At 41.2% G+C, this 16109-nt stretch overlaps 1 protein-coding gene across 3 annotated transcripts in view; it reads left to right on the top strand.

Annotated features, from left to right (window-relative positions):
- Positions 1-16109, top strand: part of SLC17A5 (solute carrier family 17 member 5) — a 57584-nt gene that overhangs the window by 22595 nt on the left and 18880 nt on the right. For all 3 annotated transcript variants that reach the window (XM_056565883.1, XM_056565884.1, XM_056565885.1), the window contains exons 2-6: positions 3726-3919; positions 8404-8637; positions 9823-9910; positions 14500-14586; positions 15892-16010. In XM_056565883.1, coding sequence (XP_056421858.1) covers positions 3726-3919; positions 8404-8637; positions 9823-9910; positions 14500-14586; positions 15892-16010 — 722 coding nt within the window. The remainder of the gene's footprint in view (positions 1-3725; positions 3920-8403; positions 8638-9822; positions 9911-14499; positions 14587-15891; positions 16011-16109) is intronic.

Raw genomic sequence — 16109 nt, 5'->3', positions numbered from 1 at the left:
AGGGTTTTCTAAGAGATGCTATATTGGAGTATCTTGGTAAAAATAAATGAATGACTCCATATCAGCATGGCTTTATGAGGGATCGGTCCTGTAAAACTAACCTGATCAGCTTTTATGGAAGGGGAGCTCCAGACTGAACCAGGGGGGAATTGCTGGATGACGTATATCTGGATTTTTCCAAAGCATTTGATACAGTGCCACATAAAAGATTGGTACATAAAATTTGAAGGATTGGACTGGGGGAAAATGTGTGTAAGTGGGTAAGTAACTGGCTCAGTGATAGGAAACAGAGGGTGGTTATTAATGGTACTTATTCTGATTGGGTGACTGTTACTAGTGGGGTACCACAGGGGTCAGTCTTGGGTCCTGTTCTATTTAATATATTCATTAATGACCATGTAGAGTGGTTGAATAGTAAAGTAAACCTGGATAGGTTGGAGGTTTGGGCTGGGAAGTGGCAGATGAGGTTCAACACTGATAAATGTAAGGTAATGCACATGGAGAAGAAAAATCCGGGCTGGGATTATGTATTAAATGGGAGAACACTTGGGACGACTGACCTGGAAAAGGACTTGGGAGTCTTAGTTAACAGTAAATTTAGCTGTAGTGACCAGTGTCGGGCAGCTGCTGCCAAGGCAAATAAAATCATGGGGTGCATCAATAGGGGCATAGATGCCCACGACAAGGATATAATTCTACCGCTGTACAAATCACTAGTCAGATCACACATAGAATACTGTGTACAGTACTGGGCACCAGTGTACAACAAAGATATAGTGGAGCTGGAGAGGGTTCAGAGACGGGCAACCAGAGTAATATGGGAATGGGAGGACTACAGCACCCAGAAAGATCATAATTGGGGTTATTTAGTTTAGAAAAAAGAAGGCTTATGGGAGATCTAATAACTATGTATAAATATATCAGGGGGCAGTACAGAGATCTCTCCCATGATCTATTTATATCCAGGACTGTATCCCTATCAAGCACAGACAGGGGTTCTTTACTGTAAGAGCAGTGAGACTGGGGAATTCTCTACCTGAGGAGGTTGTCATGGTGAACTCTGTAAAATAGTTCAAAAGGGGTCTGGATGCATTTTTGGAGAGTAAGAACATTGCTGGTAATATATACTAGATTTATAGGGACAGAACGTTGATCCAGAGATTTATTCTGACTGCCATATTTGGAGTCAGGAAGGAATTTTTACCTCTAGTATGAGGGTTTTTTGCCGCCTTCTGGATCAACTCAGTAGTGACTCATTAGGGATATAGGCTAAACTTGGTGGACTCTGGTCTTTTTTCAACCTTATGAACTATGTTACTATGATTAGTTCATTCATTCAGATCTAGGATGTCTTATCTTAGTGTTCCCTTTATTTTTTTGAGCAGTGTACTTTTTTTTTTTTTTTATATATTTGTATAGAAGTGAGCTCAGATTTTTCACACAGAGTTTCAGATCCCCTGCATATGCTTTTGTGCTGCAGTACACATTTATACCAAGAGTATTCTGCTTTCACTAAGGAGGAAGCATTTGCTAGTTCACTACATGGTGGACTCAAAGGGAGCCTGTCACCAATCACTTTCATGCTGCCTGAACCATAGGCCATTGGGCCGGATAGTTTATCACAGGGGATAAGTTTGGGTATATCCAGTGCCTTAATAGATAATAGAACAAAGTGATGTCCAGCGCTGCTCCCGCATAAAACAAATTCCTTTATTGATTAATATACACCATAGGTACAAAAGACAGGGTAGTAACAGGTGACGCGTTTCAGCCTATCAAAGGGCCTTAGTCATACATAAATAGACAATGCATGGAGTGTGTGCCCCAAAGGTCAACCCCCTTCTATTCTGTGGATAGAAGAAACAGAAGTGCTTGAGTGCTTGAGAAATAGAAGTGCTTGAGTACCCCTTTTTAAGCAGTTTTTCTCCGAACAACACTTATTGCCTCTCCACAGGAGAGATGTACAAGTGTTTGACTGCTGGGGGGAACCCACACATAACGAAAATGGGGTGTCCTGTCTTGCTGAAATAGAGTGGGGGTTTGGTATGTGTACTGGTGCTCCATATGACTCTGTTGAACTAAGTTAGCTGGTTCCTGGATTTTACCCACTTTATCAATTCTTTATTATCAGTTTGTGAAATACTTACTTTAGGTTAAGAAATTGGGAAAAAAAACATTGGAAACAAAACATGAGAGTTTTAAGGTTCATTGTTCTTCCTGATGCTGCTATTGATCGTGACTTGAATATAGTGGGTGGTTACTTCCAAAAGTATATGCAAGATGCCATAGTAACATATGTTATGTGTGTACACAGTATGATCACCTAACCTAGCTCCAGCAGTTATTAATGTTTAATCTTGACACTATGGCCCAGATTTATCAAAGAATGTCTACAGTAGAGCTATTTTCCTATGTATATTTGAGTGGTGGATTTCACTAGCGTGCATCTGATCTATCAAGAAGGTGCAGCAGGATGATGAATTTTGCGCAGCTCTGCTATGGTGGGAAAAGCTCTACCACATACACTTTTTCTAGACTTTTTCTTGTGAGGGAGGGAAGTAGACACTTTCCTGGGTCCTGAATTTGGCAGGTTAGGTGTTTTTACTTTCACAAAACTGCTACAATCAATTATTGTGGTGTCTAAGGGGTTAAAGCGGCATCACCGTGATCGGTGATGTCTGGCATTAGAGATGGGTCCTGGTGGCAGATAGCCGCCAGGACCACCCAGCTATGACCCGCGCTCAGCTCCTGAGCATGTGTCATAGAAGGGGAGTGGGACGCTGTCATCCACAAAGGGTTAAAGGTTGAATTGTGGAAGGTAGAAATTATTCTCACGCCTACTGGTAGGTGGTGTAGCTTTGTGCCTAAAAAAAAAAGTACCTTTGCGCACAAAATAGCGACTTTTGACCAAAGTCGCAAATGATAAATATGTGACCACTGCATGATCAAAAAGAAAAAGTTCTACGGGTAGGGAAAAAAGAGTAAAACTGTCTATATCAAAAGGCGCATAAAAGTCACTAAATATGCTGCTTGTGCCTGAACTGTGCCAGAACATAGACCAAAAAATGCTCTAAATGCAATGATAAATCTCCCCCTATGTGTTGCAGATGTGGCAATCTAATCTTTATATATTGTTAAGAAGTTTTATATAAGAGGCGATCTTGTGAATTGAGAGGGGCGGAGCATGATGTCACACGGGGCGGAGCCTTGACGTCACAATCCTCCGGCCCCGTGATCGACAGTAATCGGACCTGGAGCGAACAAGCTCCGGGGATTGATTTTAAACTGGGTGTGGCGTGCAAGATCACAGGGGTCCCCAGCGGCGGGACCCCCGTGATCAGGCATCTTATCCCCTATCCTTTGGATAGGAGATAAGATGTCTACGCGCAGGAGTACCCCTTTAATTTAAAAGCATAGCAGATTACTTTTCAATACAGTTAGAAAAAGGCATGGTGTACATGATGTATTGTAAGACTCATACATGTGTAGGTGAATACGCAATTTTCTCTGAACAGTGTGTACCGCCTCTCATTTTGTTATACTGTCAGTTACATCCGTGTTTCTGGCTGCCTCGCGCGCTGTGCACACATAAGGAGATTCTACTAAGTAAACAGAATAATAAAGGTCACTGTTAACTACCCTGGAAAATATGCTCTGCTCCTCTACATACAGAATCTCCTATGTCTATTCTCTGTCTTCATGAAGGATGTCTCTCTATATTGCAGTGCCTACATGTTGTTCTGCTCGCTACAACCTGGCAGTATTGGCATTACTTGGCTTCTTCATGTTGTATGCACTACGGGTCAATTTAAGTGTAGCCCTAGTGAATATGGTAAACTCAACGAGTGAGCAGGTGAACAGCAGTGCCAGCGTGTGCCCGGACCATTCGCTTAAACCCAGTGTACCTCACAATTCCACGGTAAGAAAAAAATCTTTTATTGTTAAAGTGTAGTCTTAGCTGAAATCATGGAGATGCTATATCGCAAAGCATCTTAAATAAATCTTTGGCAATAGTCTTGATGAAAAAATCTCTATTGTTTGGTGTCTACGGCTACTATGCAGATCATTGTATTGTGCAAGGGTGGACCTATCCTTTTGCTGCATAGGGGTTTTAGAATAATTCTCATTCTTCTGTACATAAAAGCTGAATTTTAAGTTAAAAAAAAATCTTAATCCTTTCTGTAGAAACCTGTAATATTGTGAAATTGTCACTTAGTACCTTTTTATGTAGTTTTTCATGTATGTATAACATAAAAATAAAATGCATTACAAGGATTATCCCGTTGTAGAAAAAAAGTTTAAAAATGGCACCACCTTTGTCCTCAGGTTGTGTGTGGTATTACAGCTTGGCTCCATTTACTTTAATAGAACTCAGCTGCAATACTACACATAAACTGCGGACGAGAGTAGCACTGTTTCTAGTAGAAAGCAGCTATACAGAATCAGGAAGGAAAATTCTTTGACTATTACATCTGTAACTTTCATGCCGATATATTTTGAATGCTAAGATTCTAAGCTTTAACTAAGATGTATTACTAAGATATATTTTTCACAGTTTAGTCATCCGCAATCCGCTTGCTTCAGCCTCCTATTGTTTTTAATGGGATTTTGCTTCCTTGTTCACACATTGGAAGTTCCATAGCAGATCTGGATTTAACTTAAATGGGCACTGTCAGATACAAAAACTTTTGATATGCTGTAAAGCATGCCAAACTAATAGGTTTTGCAATTGCTTTCATTAGAAATTTTTCAGTATTTCACACAGAAACAACAAGTCAAACAACTGCCCCCCCCCTGCCTGCTTGGACACAAACTCGTCCTGCTGTGTCCATGTGTCATCACCTATGTCATGGACACACTTCCTTGATTGACATCTGTGAGCGCAGGGCTCACAGCTTGAGGAAAAATCCTCCCACTGTCAGCTTGTGTCCTGCTCCTGTCAGTGAGGACAAGCTGGGAGTTGTAGTTTTGCTAATGCTAGGGGAGATATGAGCAGACTGCATACTGAGGGAGGGGGCGGAGACCTGTACAGTGAGGCCACACCCCCTCCCTTTGAGAGGAACTCAGACTAGTGAGCTAAATTAAAAGTGTAAAAAAAAAATAAAGGTTCTAGATACATAAAAATTAGATGTGCATGGTCAGGATTAGGTACTGAGTGATATATATAAAAAAAATGTTTTTTGTTTTTTTTTTTTGTTTTTTTTTTTTGGATCTGACGGGTACGCTTTAACAATGAAACTGATTTTTTTTTTTTTTTTTTTAAATCAGAATCTGCTCAGAAAAGCCAGTTTTATTTCAAACGCTTATTTCTGTGATAAAATTCCAGTTCCTCTCTAAATTTCCTAAGTGTGCATGGATGGATGTGGCAAAAGACTTGTCAAAGCTCCTGCACAGTCATACTTCTAAGGCTATGTTCACACGGCAGAAATTCTGAGCTGAATTCTGCAGAAATATTCAACTCTGAAACCGAGTTGAGACTCTGCTGCATCGTGTACACAGCAGAGTTTCCATGGAAATCCCGATGTTAGCATTCGCAGAAACAATGAACATTTAATTATTTCTGTGGATTCCGCTCGGAACTGCATTGCCATCTGTGAAGACTGTGCATTTCCAAGCCCTAGTGCTGGCAGAACATGCACATTTGCGGAACTGTTTTCCAGTGGACATTCTGCAAATTTTCCAGCAAAAAAATAAAAAAAGAAATTAGCAAATTTCTAATTAGTTTTAACCTATGGCCCCTATGTTTCTCATTTACAGATTATGGACAATTATGTTCCTTTAAAAGTTATGTCTAGAGATGAGCGAACTTACAGTAAATTCGATTCGTCACGAACTTCTCGGCTCTGCGGTTGCTGACTTTTCCTGCATAAATTAGTTCAGCCTTCCGGTGCTCCTGTGGGCTGGAAAAGGTGGATACAGTCCTATGAGACTCTTTCCTAGGACTGTATCCACCTTTTCCAGCCCACCGGAGCACCTGAAAGCTGAACTAATTTATGCAGGAAAAGTTATCAACTGCCGAGCTGAGAAGTTCGTGACGAATCGAATTTACTGTAAGTTCGCTCATCTCTAGTTATGTCCACCTTTGCAATGCTTTTTTTTTTTTTATAGTTCCATCTTTTATTTGCCTCCAACTTCTTGCTGACTGTCATATGCAAAAAGTAGGTGAAAGAGGCAAGGGAGTATGACTACTGCTATGACTACTACTCCTATACCAGGAAAGACCTGGGGAAAACAATCGCTTTAGCATCTTTGACTACTGAGTCTACAAAATGAAAAGAAATAATAATTCTGGATTTCTGAACTAAAAATGATTGTTACATGTAAACATTACAAGTAAGCATTTACACTAGTATGTGGTCACACTTCCAGTAGCCTTTACACTACATTGTGGAGTCTGACACAGTATTTATAGAACACAATGGGGCAAGATTTATCACAAGCTTTGTACTGTAGGGAAAAGTGTTGCAGTTGTCCATAGCGACCAATCAGATTGCTTCTTTCATTGTTCAGAGACTTTTTGTTTTTTTAAATGAATTAAACAATCTGGTTGCTCTTCCTCTGCACAACTTTCATTAGGTAGAGGGGAATAAATTCAAGCCTGTAAGCTGATCTCCCATGAAAACCTAAGGATTTCTCCTGAATTCTGCAGTCAGTACAGGGATCCCTCAAGTTACAATGGCCTCAACATACAATAGTTTCAACATACAATGGTCTTTTCTGGGCCATTGTAACTTGAAACCAGACTCAACATACAATGATACAGACAGTACAGATCTGTGATACATGTCAATGGCTGGAAGAACTGACCAATCAGAATGGGCATTCGCTGGTAAAACCCCTGTATTACTGAAGCGTATGCTCTGACTGGTGTCCGGTAGCGCCTCCTACAGTACAGGGAGGTATTACATGTTCTGTACTCTTTACCTGTGCAGGTTAGCTGCTCCTGTGGACACAAGGTGAGGGCAGCTCCATATTACTTTTTTAGGACATTGTGTGTTCTGTACAGGACCCTGAAGAAGCTCCTGTCCTCTACATAGACCAGTGTTTCCCAACCAGGGTGCCTTCAGCTGTTGCAAAACTACAACTCCTAGCATGCTCAGGCAGCCATAGGCTGTCCGGGCATGCTGGGAGTTGTAGTTTTGCAACAGCTGGAGGCACCCTAGTTGGGAAACACTGACATAGACAGTGATTTACAGCTCCCAGCAGCTCTTTTTCTATCTTTTATATGTAAGGATTTGCTTTATCTATATTAGGTATCTACTTATTTTTCTTTAATCCTCACTTTTTCCTATTTTTGGATGACATTTTGGCGGCTACAGAACCAATTACCAGGTTTCCATAGAGTTATGATCTCAACATACAATGGTCATCCTGGAACCATTTAATATTGTAACTTGAGGGACCACTGTATATAGCTAGGGGGCCACACACAAGATCGTCTGAAATCGGCAGATTTGGCCACTTTTAGTTTGTGTGTATGGCAAGGTTAATTTGCAGCTCCATAGTTAGTCTACCAAAATGAATCTGTCAAACATACAGGGCTGGGCAAACTCCATAGCCAGTGCACCTAGAAAACTGTTGGTATCTAAGGCTTAACATACAGGGGGGAGATTTATCAAAATCTTTTCCAGAGGAAAAGTTGCTTAGTTGTCCATAGCTTCTTGTCCGTAGCTTAGTTGTCCATCAGATCACTTCTTTCATGTTTAAAAAGGCCTCTAGAAAATGAAAGAAGTGATCTGATTGGTTGCTATGGGCAACTCAGCAACTTTTCCTCTGGACAGGTTTTGATAAATCTCCCCCACACAATAGACATGTGATGGGGACCCAGCTTTTCCCCAATGGCAGATGTTAGTAGAGAGAAGGATCAGACATGTTGGATTTCAAATGCCCAATCATTTTGTTCTCTGGGAGATAATCGACCACCAGAAGAGCATGTAATGGCTTGGTGTTTAGCTTGGCAAAACGCACAGGACAGGTGTCAGGGCTGGTATCTATCAAGATTTGTGTTCTCTACATTACATTACATTGTGTTTTAGCTGAAATAAATACATTTGTATCTGATCAGTCAAAAGCGCTGTCAATATACCCTATAATCTATTCTTTACCTATGCCAAATAAAGCTGGATATCCCTATTTGGCTGCAAGATACACTGAGGACCCATTTGAGACAGCTTAGTTTAATACATTTTGTACGGTTGTTTGTCACCATAAAACCTTATTAAATGTTGTGCGTTTATTGTGCACAATAAAGAACCATAGGAATTTTGTGGTTAAACTGCCTGGTGATACAACAGAATATAGTTGATATATATGATAATTTGTTTGGTGACTTGTAAAAATGACTAAAAGGCTTTATATTAATTTTTATGTTTATTTTCTACTTTGTATTTCAACAATTGAAAGGGCAAGAAGTATAGATGGGAAGCAGATACCCAAGGCTGGATACTTGGCTCATTTTTCTATGGATACATCATCACCCAAATCCCTGGTGGATACGTAGCTGGCAAAATCGGGGGCAAGCTATTGCTGGGATTCGGCATTCTGGGCACAGCTGTGTTCACTTTACTAACACCAGTAGCTGCGGATTTGGGTGCTGGATACCTCATAGCAGTTCGAGCACTGGAAGGGCTTGGTGAGGTAAGTGTATCTCTTTTATAAAGTGTTAACTTACATTTTCAGTATGAGAAAGACTGGACCATTATCGTAAGTCGGTGATGGACATCATCTTGTGAAAGAGTGCTTATGTTATGAGTGCAGTTAACTGTGTAGTAAGAGACCTTCCCAAGCAAGTGTACACTGAGAGCTATTAAGTAGGGGGTCATGTGCTCACTCAGAAAGCAAGTAAAAAAAAAAGGAAGTAGGTGGGGTGAATTCTAAAATGCTTGGGTGGGTAGTAGTGTACCCAGGTAACCGTGAGGATCTGGCATTTATAGGTCTATAGTGCTTTGCAAACTCTCTGGTCCTGTTTGAAAGCAAAAGGAGTTGTGGGTGAGCCACATGGTGCTGTATGGTGCTGGCAAAGCCCTTTCAGCTACGGGCCTCCGTGGTCAGGCATATATTTTATATACAGGAATTATCTGTGTATGCACCGAATTACAAGGAATTCCTCACCTATTTGTGTTTGTTTTGAGTGGTGACTCCTTATTTAGGTGTCACCTGTTTTGGAAGGTAGGGCTGCTGCTTAAAGGAAATCTGTCACCTGCACTAACCTGTCGGTACAGACAGATGTTGTAGGTGACACCGATGACAACCATACTTACCCGATCCCATTCCCCTGCTATCTTTCTCTGTATCTTCTGTTCTGGGGCCAACTTGGAGCATGGGGGGAGCTTCCTGACGTGACTGCTGAGTTCCACTGCTAGCAAACAGCAGCTGAGAAGCAGCAGCGGTGACATCAGTAATCTCCGCCCATGCTCTAAATCTGCCCCGGAATGGGAGCATGGAGCAGGATCAGGTAAGTATGGTTGTCGTTGGTGTCACCTGCACTACCTGTGTACACCGAGTTATGCTTCTTAAAATGCAAGTAGGAAAAATTTAAATGCAAAAATTTTAACTGACTGTGTCCTTTGAAAGGGTTAATAATAGGAAAGCATAATCTCTTGATTTGTTTTTGATTACCTATTCCTGATATTAATCTTATTAATAATCTTATTATATACATAAATAATCCTTTTATTGACTACAGCACCTATGTAACCATTAACCAGCACCAGTAACCATTGGGATTCATTTTCTTTTGTAAAACCAAATGCGATTCATGAAGTCGTTACTGAGAAGAACAATGTATCAGTAAGGAAATAATATGTTCTAATGTCTACTCAGGGTGTGACCTTTCCAGCCATGCATGCAATGTGGTCTTCCTGGGCCCCACCTCTTGAGCGTAGCAGACTTTTAAGTCTTTCTTATGCAGGTGAGTATGAGAAAATTATTAAATCTGTGTACCATTCTGGGATTAAACTCGCCCTGTAATGAACAAAAATATTCATAAAATATTTGCTAGTTAAACTGAAGTTAAAGTAAATTTGTCACATATAAAAAACATGGAAAGCTGCCCAAATATTGCCGTGGGGCTCCACATGTATAATCCGGTCATACCTTTAGTGGGACTTGAGTGTGCTTTATATCCATAGAAAAAGCTCTTGTAAAGTGCCCATGACAGTCGGAGAGGCAGTGCCTCGGTATTGCCACTTACTTCTCAGCGACTCGTCTTGTAATATCCAGGGTGCTGTAATGAACTTTAATGGCGCATGCACGGTAGTACTACAAATGTTCTACCGTACATGCAGCATCGAAGAGTTTCATAGACTTTCGAGCTACTAAACTAGTACATGGTTCACGGGGGGTGGGGGGTACAAATAATACAACTTAGCATTTAATAGAAACAAAGCAACATCCCCATTACAAAAATTGTGTAAGCAAAAAAGCAAGATGTGTCCAAAAGTGAGGCATCCAATCCTACCTTGGACTAGCGTATGCCAGTTGAACATGAGAAAGGACTAACTGTGATCCCTGCAACCATACTTGGTCCTTTCTCGTGTCCAACTAGCATACCCTAGTCCAACGTGGGATTGGATGTGTCTTGTTTTTTTGCATACACATTTTTTGTAGTGGGGTTGTTTTAATTGTTTCTATTAAATGCAAAATTATAATATTTGCATCTACCTGTTAACTATTTTAGTTTTAGTCTTTTTATTAACATTGTGAAATTAAACAGGAAATTATAAACAGTGTCATAATAATCAGCATAACATCAAACACAATAGTTTAATACATCTGCATCACATGGCAACAATTAAGTGGGGCGAAAAATTACAGATGGGTATAGTTAGGGATGTTGACTGATACTGGACATTTGCACGAGTACTTGTATTCATGCAAATGTCCCTGTTACCTTATCCGATACCCGCCGGCAGGTATCACGGAGGTGTGGTAAGCCGCATGCACTCTCTGCTCCCGAGCTATGCAGTGCGCTCAGCAGCTGAGCGCACATCAAAACCGGGACCCACATTAACCCTTTATACGCTGCAATCAAAGTTGATTGCGGCGTCTAAAAGTCCTGAGATGTACTGCCGGTTAGCTCAGTGATGCTGATCAGAAACACCACTGTGTAATCGTGGTGTCCCAATCAGCTGTGAGACCGTCCTGAGGTTCCTTACCCTGCTCTGTGCGTCTGATCGTCGCTCCTTTACTGCTGCCAGCCATTGCAGGCATTAGTATAGGAGTGCCGATAACACTGGTCACTGCTATCCTATGGCATAGCATTGATCAGTGTATGCAATCTACAAATTGCATGTAATTGTTTCCTATGGGGACTAAAAAAAGTAAAGAAACTAAAATAAAATTGTAAAAAATCTGTGAATTTACCCCTTCCCAATAAAAAATTTGAATCACCCCCCCCCCTTTCAAAAAAGGTTTAATTAAATAAAAAAATAAATATATAATTTTTTTTTATATATATATATATATATATATATATATAATATGAAAAACCCCTTTCTCTTATAAAAACGGAAAAAACACCCCTTTTTTCCCATTAAGAGTACGTTCACACTGGCGGATCCAGAGCGTATTTTACGCTGCGGATCCACCGCTGAAGCAAAATGCTGCTACGAGCAGACACACTGAAAGGATGTTAGTCTCTATGCATGCGCGGTGTACTCCCACACATCGCGGCCGCTCCCCCCTGCTCCATGAGCTAGGCCGAGAGCGACCCCGATGCGGGAATACACTGCGCATGTGCGCTGCGACTTGCACATCGTAGTGTGTCTGCTGGTAGCGGCGTATTGCGGCTTCAGACAGGCACATCTAAAAGTACGACATAGCGATCCTTCAGCTGCGGATCCGGAGCATAAAATACGCTGTGGATCCGCCTGTGTGAACGTACCCTTAAGGAAAAGAAAAACCCTGTCACATGACATTGAAAAAAGTATTGCTAATTGGTATTGGCGAGTGCTTAAAGGGGTACTCCGCCCCTAGACATCTTATCCCCTATTCAAAGGATAGGGGATAAGATGTCAGTACGCCGCAGTCCCGCTGCTGGGGAGCCCCGGGATCCCCGCTGCGGCACTGCGCTATCATTACTGCACAGAGCGAGTTCGCTCTGTGCGTAATGACGGGCGATACAGGGGACGGAGCCGTGTGACGTCATGGCTCTGCCCCTTGTGACATCACGGCCCGTCCCCTTAATGCAAGTCTATGGCAGGGGGCGTGACGACCGCCACGCCCCCTCCCATAGACTTCCATAGACTTGTATTGAAAGGGGCAGGCCGTGACGTCACGAGGGGTGGAGCCGTGACGTAACGATGCTCCGGCCCCTGTATTGCGCGTCATTACGTGCAAAGCGAACTCTCTCTGTGCTGTAATGAGAGCGCGGTGCCGCAGCGGGGATCCCGGGGATCCCCAGCAGCGGGACTGCGGCGTACTGACATCTTATCCCCTATCCTTTGGATAGGGGATAAGATGTCTAGGGGCGGAATTCCCCTTTAAGAAAAAGAATCGGTACTCGTACTGTCTTAAAAAAAAAAAAAAAAATGGTATTGTGACATCCCTAGGTACAGTAGGTGGTGTAGACAGTTGTAGAGGCCTGGTGTCTTCAGGAGGTATTCAGAAAACATTAGAATAAGCCAACACAAATACTTAAGAATAAATCACCCAAGGGTGGGGGAGAAGGGGGGTGGTTGGATAGTGAAAGACATATGCATGTCATGTTCGGTTATTGGAAACCGTTACGGTAAGCATGTCAATAACTTTGCTTGGCATAAGTTGAGGATAACCAAGGTTGTTGTTTTTTATCAATGGAAGTGATGCCACCTACATTGAATGGAACTGTTTTCTCACATTGGTAGGATTGGTGTGTGAGAGTAGTAAGTTCCTTTAAAGAATTGGGGAAGGTCAGATTTCCAGTGCTAGAACAGTATATAATTTTGCATTATATGACTCTGAGAGGTATCAAGAAATTCTGAATACCTATCAATATTAAGGCCAGAGTCAGGGTGTCAGGGGAGCCCCTTGTATATGTAATGGTATGCATCATCATTTTCAACTTGTTGCCAGTGAGCAGACCATTTTGGACAGGACCATAGGGTGTTCGTCGCATGTTCTCCCAACAAAGAAGGAAAGAATCAGGGTAAATCATGTCCAGTCTGTCAGGGGTGAGATACCACCTGTACCTAGATTTGACAGCTGCTTCCATATGTGATCCATGAGGTCATAAATTGGACAAAGTCCTTTTTAAGGTAAGGGGAGAGTTTTGTAGATATCTACAAATATATGACCATACCTTTTGGGTTCCACGTTTGCAGATAATGGGGTTTATTTACGAACGTGATCCCGACAATTTTTTGTTGGGTTTTGCACCCAAATTGTGTTGCACGTTCCATGTGACACAATTTGCGACCAAAAAAGACAAAACCCTCCATTTTTACAAAAAAAAAAAAATGAAAAGGGTGTGTGGCCACGGGAGAGAGTGGGCGTGGTCCCGACAAACATATTTACTAAGGTTTCCACAGAAAATGTGGGGGTTTGAGCTGAGGAAAACCCGACCGATCAGAACAGTTCTAAAAAAAGCAAAACGTAGGGAAACCTTAGTAAATACCTTGGAAAAATTCCTGTCGGAAATCAAAACCCACAAAGAAAACTCCACTCCACTCTTAGTAAATAAACCCCTATGTCTAATTTGTAAGTATTTTCAGTCTTGCGATTGTTCAAAAGGGCAAGGGGAATCCACCCTCCTACAAATGGGATATACGGTTATTACCCTTGGAGATAGATGTGGAAATGTCAAGATTGGGGATCGCTATAGCCAAAGGGGTACCATTTTGGTAGGAAGAGCCAATAATTTTATTTATTTTTTGCATTGTTATAGAGTGGTGTCAAAAGCCATTTTTTTCCTGTGAATCATAAACTAGAAGATAGATTGCAGTGTAAAATTTACCATGAAAGGTTAAAGGACCTCTACATTTATAACCTGGAAGAACGACAAGAAAGGGGGATATGATAGAAACTTTTAAACACATAAAGGGAATTAGCACAGTAAAGGAAGATAGTGTATTGAAAAGAAGCAGTCCCAGCAGTTGGACCCCCCCCCCCCCCCCCACGATCCGACCTTCATATAAATTATGGTCAAGGACTATTCATATTCAGATTGTTGGCCAAACTGGATGGGCCAAAGTGTTCTTATCTGCCAACACATTCTTTGTTTCTATGCAAGGGCATTACAGTGCGTATTACAATACGAGTGGTCGTGACGTAAGTAGTGAGGCTTTGCGGCCATCCCCCAGGACCCGCCTCTGTGGCTGTTTATAGATATAAAGCACCCTAAAGTCCCACTAAAGCTATGACTGGATTATACATCTGAAGCCCTACTGCAATATGTAGGCAGCTTCACATGTGTTTTTCTACTGACTGATGCACTTTATAGTGAGTCCTCAAATAAATAAAAAATATGCTTAGTAAAGCCATTGTTTTAATATTTTTTTTATGTTTTTTTGTGTCTTTTAGGAGCTCAGCTTGGTACTGTTGTATCCCTGCCTTTGTCTGGGTTAATTTGTTATTATATAGATTGGATTTATGTGTTTTACATTTTTGGTAGGTAACTTCTATTTTTTTGTATATGTGATGTCATTAGTACCATGCATGTACATAAAACAAACGGTTTATTAATACAGTCATAAAATTACAGTATGTAAAATCCATTTTATGTGCCCCCAGAAATGGAGTATGCCCTTTTTTAGACCTTTTACAAAATAGTACAAGAACTTTCCTAAAATGTGTGTCCTAAGCTTGCAGTGCATCATATGCAGCATGTTGCTTTTTTTGGTGCAATTTGTTCCAGGACTCTGGGGGCATTTATGTGTCCTTACTAGGGTAAATTCACACAGGGGGATTTAGAAGTGAGTTTCCCACTGAGAGTTTAAGCCACGGTGGGATTTCCACAACAGGAAATCTACCGGGGATTACATTAACTTTAATGCAAAATTCTGCAGATTTTTCTTTGTGGAAAATCTGCAGCAGGAAACTTGCTGCAAACCTGGCATCTAAATCCGCCCGTGTGACCGTACCCCTTTACAGTATTTTCTGTTCCTCTGACATACTTGCAGTTTTAAAAGAATGTATGTTGTAAATGTATGAAGTAAACATCTTGGATTTATGCAAATCACATGATAGATGATAAAAAAAAAAAAAAGGCAAAACATTATTCAAAACATCTCAGTTTATTCAGTATCGTTTGAGTCTTGCTCTGCACCGTGCTAGCCTTAGAGTGTGGTGGCGGGAGGTCAATTGGACACTTGTAGTGGGATGTCTGGCTCATAGCCTTATGTTGTGCAAGTAACTTCTATGGTTTTGGTTAACACTGTTCAACACCCTAGGCTTGGTATGTGATGCCCAACTTCACTTGCAGTACAGGATAAATCACTACGCACCATTCTTGTAATCTAACTATCCATCCATGCAGAGGTTCGCCTCCGTGCACCTCTTGCTGTCATTCCAGTTTATTGTTGGTCCTCCAATCATGCAATATTGAACAGTGCTGATATCTGTAAGAAGTGACCACAACTGGGTCTTTGATGAACAGAAAGCATTGCACAATTGTACTGTACTCGCCTAATCAAATTTCTGAGGTTTCATGTGGCTGAAAAAAATATGCTTTCTGGCTTAAATACAACTGAAGCCCCAACCACATGTCACAGATTGGGGCTAGGTGATTGAAAAATGTCATAATTTACAGATCTTAGCCACACCTGCTAAATCCCCAATTTGCATAACCATATGGCTTGTCCTTCTTGGAGTTGCAATTGCAGGAGGTGTGTGATATAATATATATTGAGCTTAACTGCATTGATCTGTCAGTCTATATGTTAACTTCAGCTCTTTTTTTTTCTCTATGAACAGGGGCACTTGGTGTTATATGGTTTATAATGTGGTTCTTTATAGTCAGTGACACTCCACAATCCCACCGTACAATATCAGACTCTGAGAGAGAATATATCTTGTCAGCCCTCAAACATGAGGTAAGTGGGAGAAACATTTCAGGGTCTGCTATCCATTCCTGAGCTGAGATTTTTGTCTGTGGATCCTGATGAATTTTGTTAAATTATTAGGAGTTTATT

This window comes from Hyla sarda, chromosome 3 (genome assembly GCF_029499605.1).
Source record: "Hyla sarda isolate aHylSar1 chromosome 3, aHylSar1.hap1, whole genome shotgun sequence".
NCBI classification, from domain to species: Eukaryota; Metazoa; Chordata; class Amphibia; order Anura; family Hylidae; genus Hyla; species Hyla sarda.
Note: the sequence above shows the minus strand (reverse complement) of the source record. Positions and strands in the feature narration are given on the sequence as shown.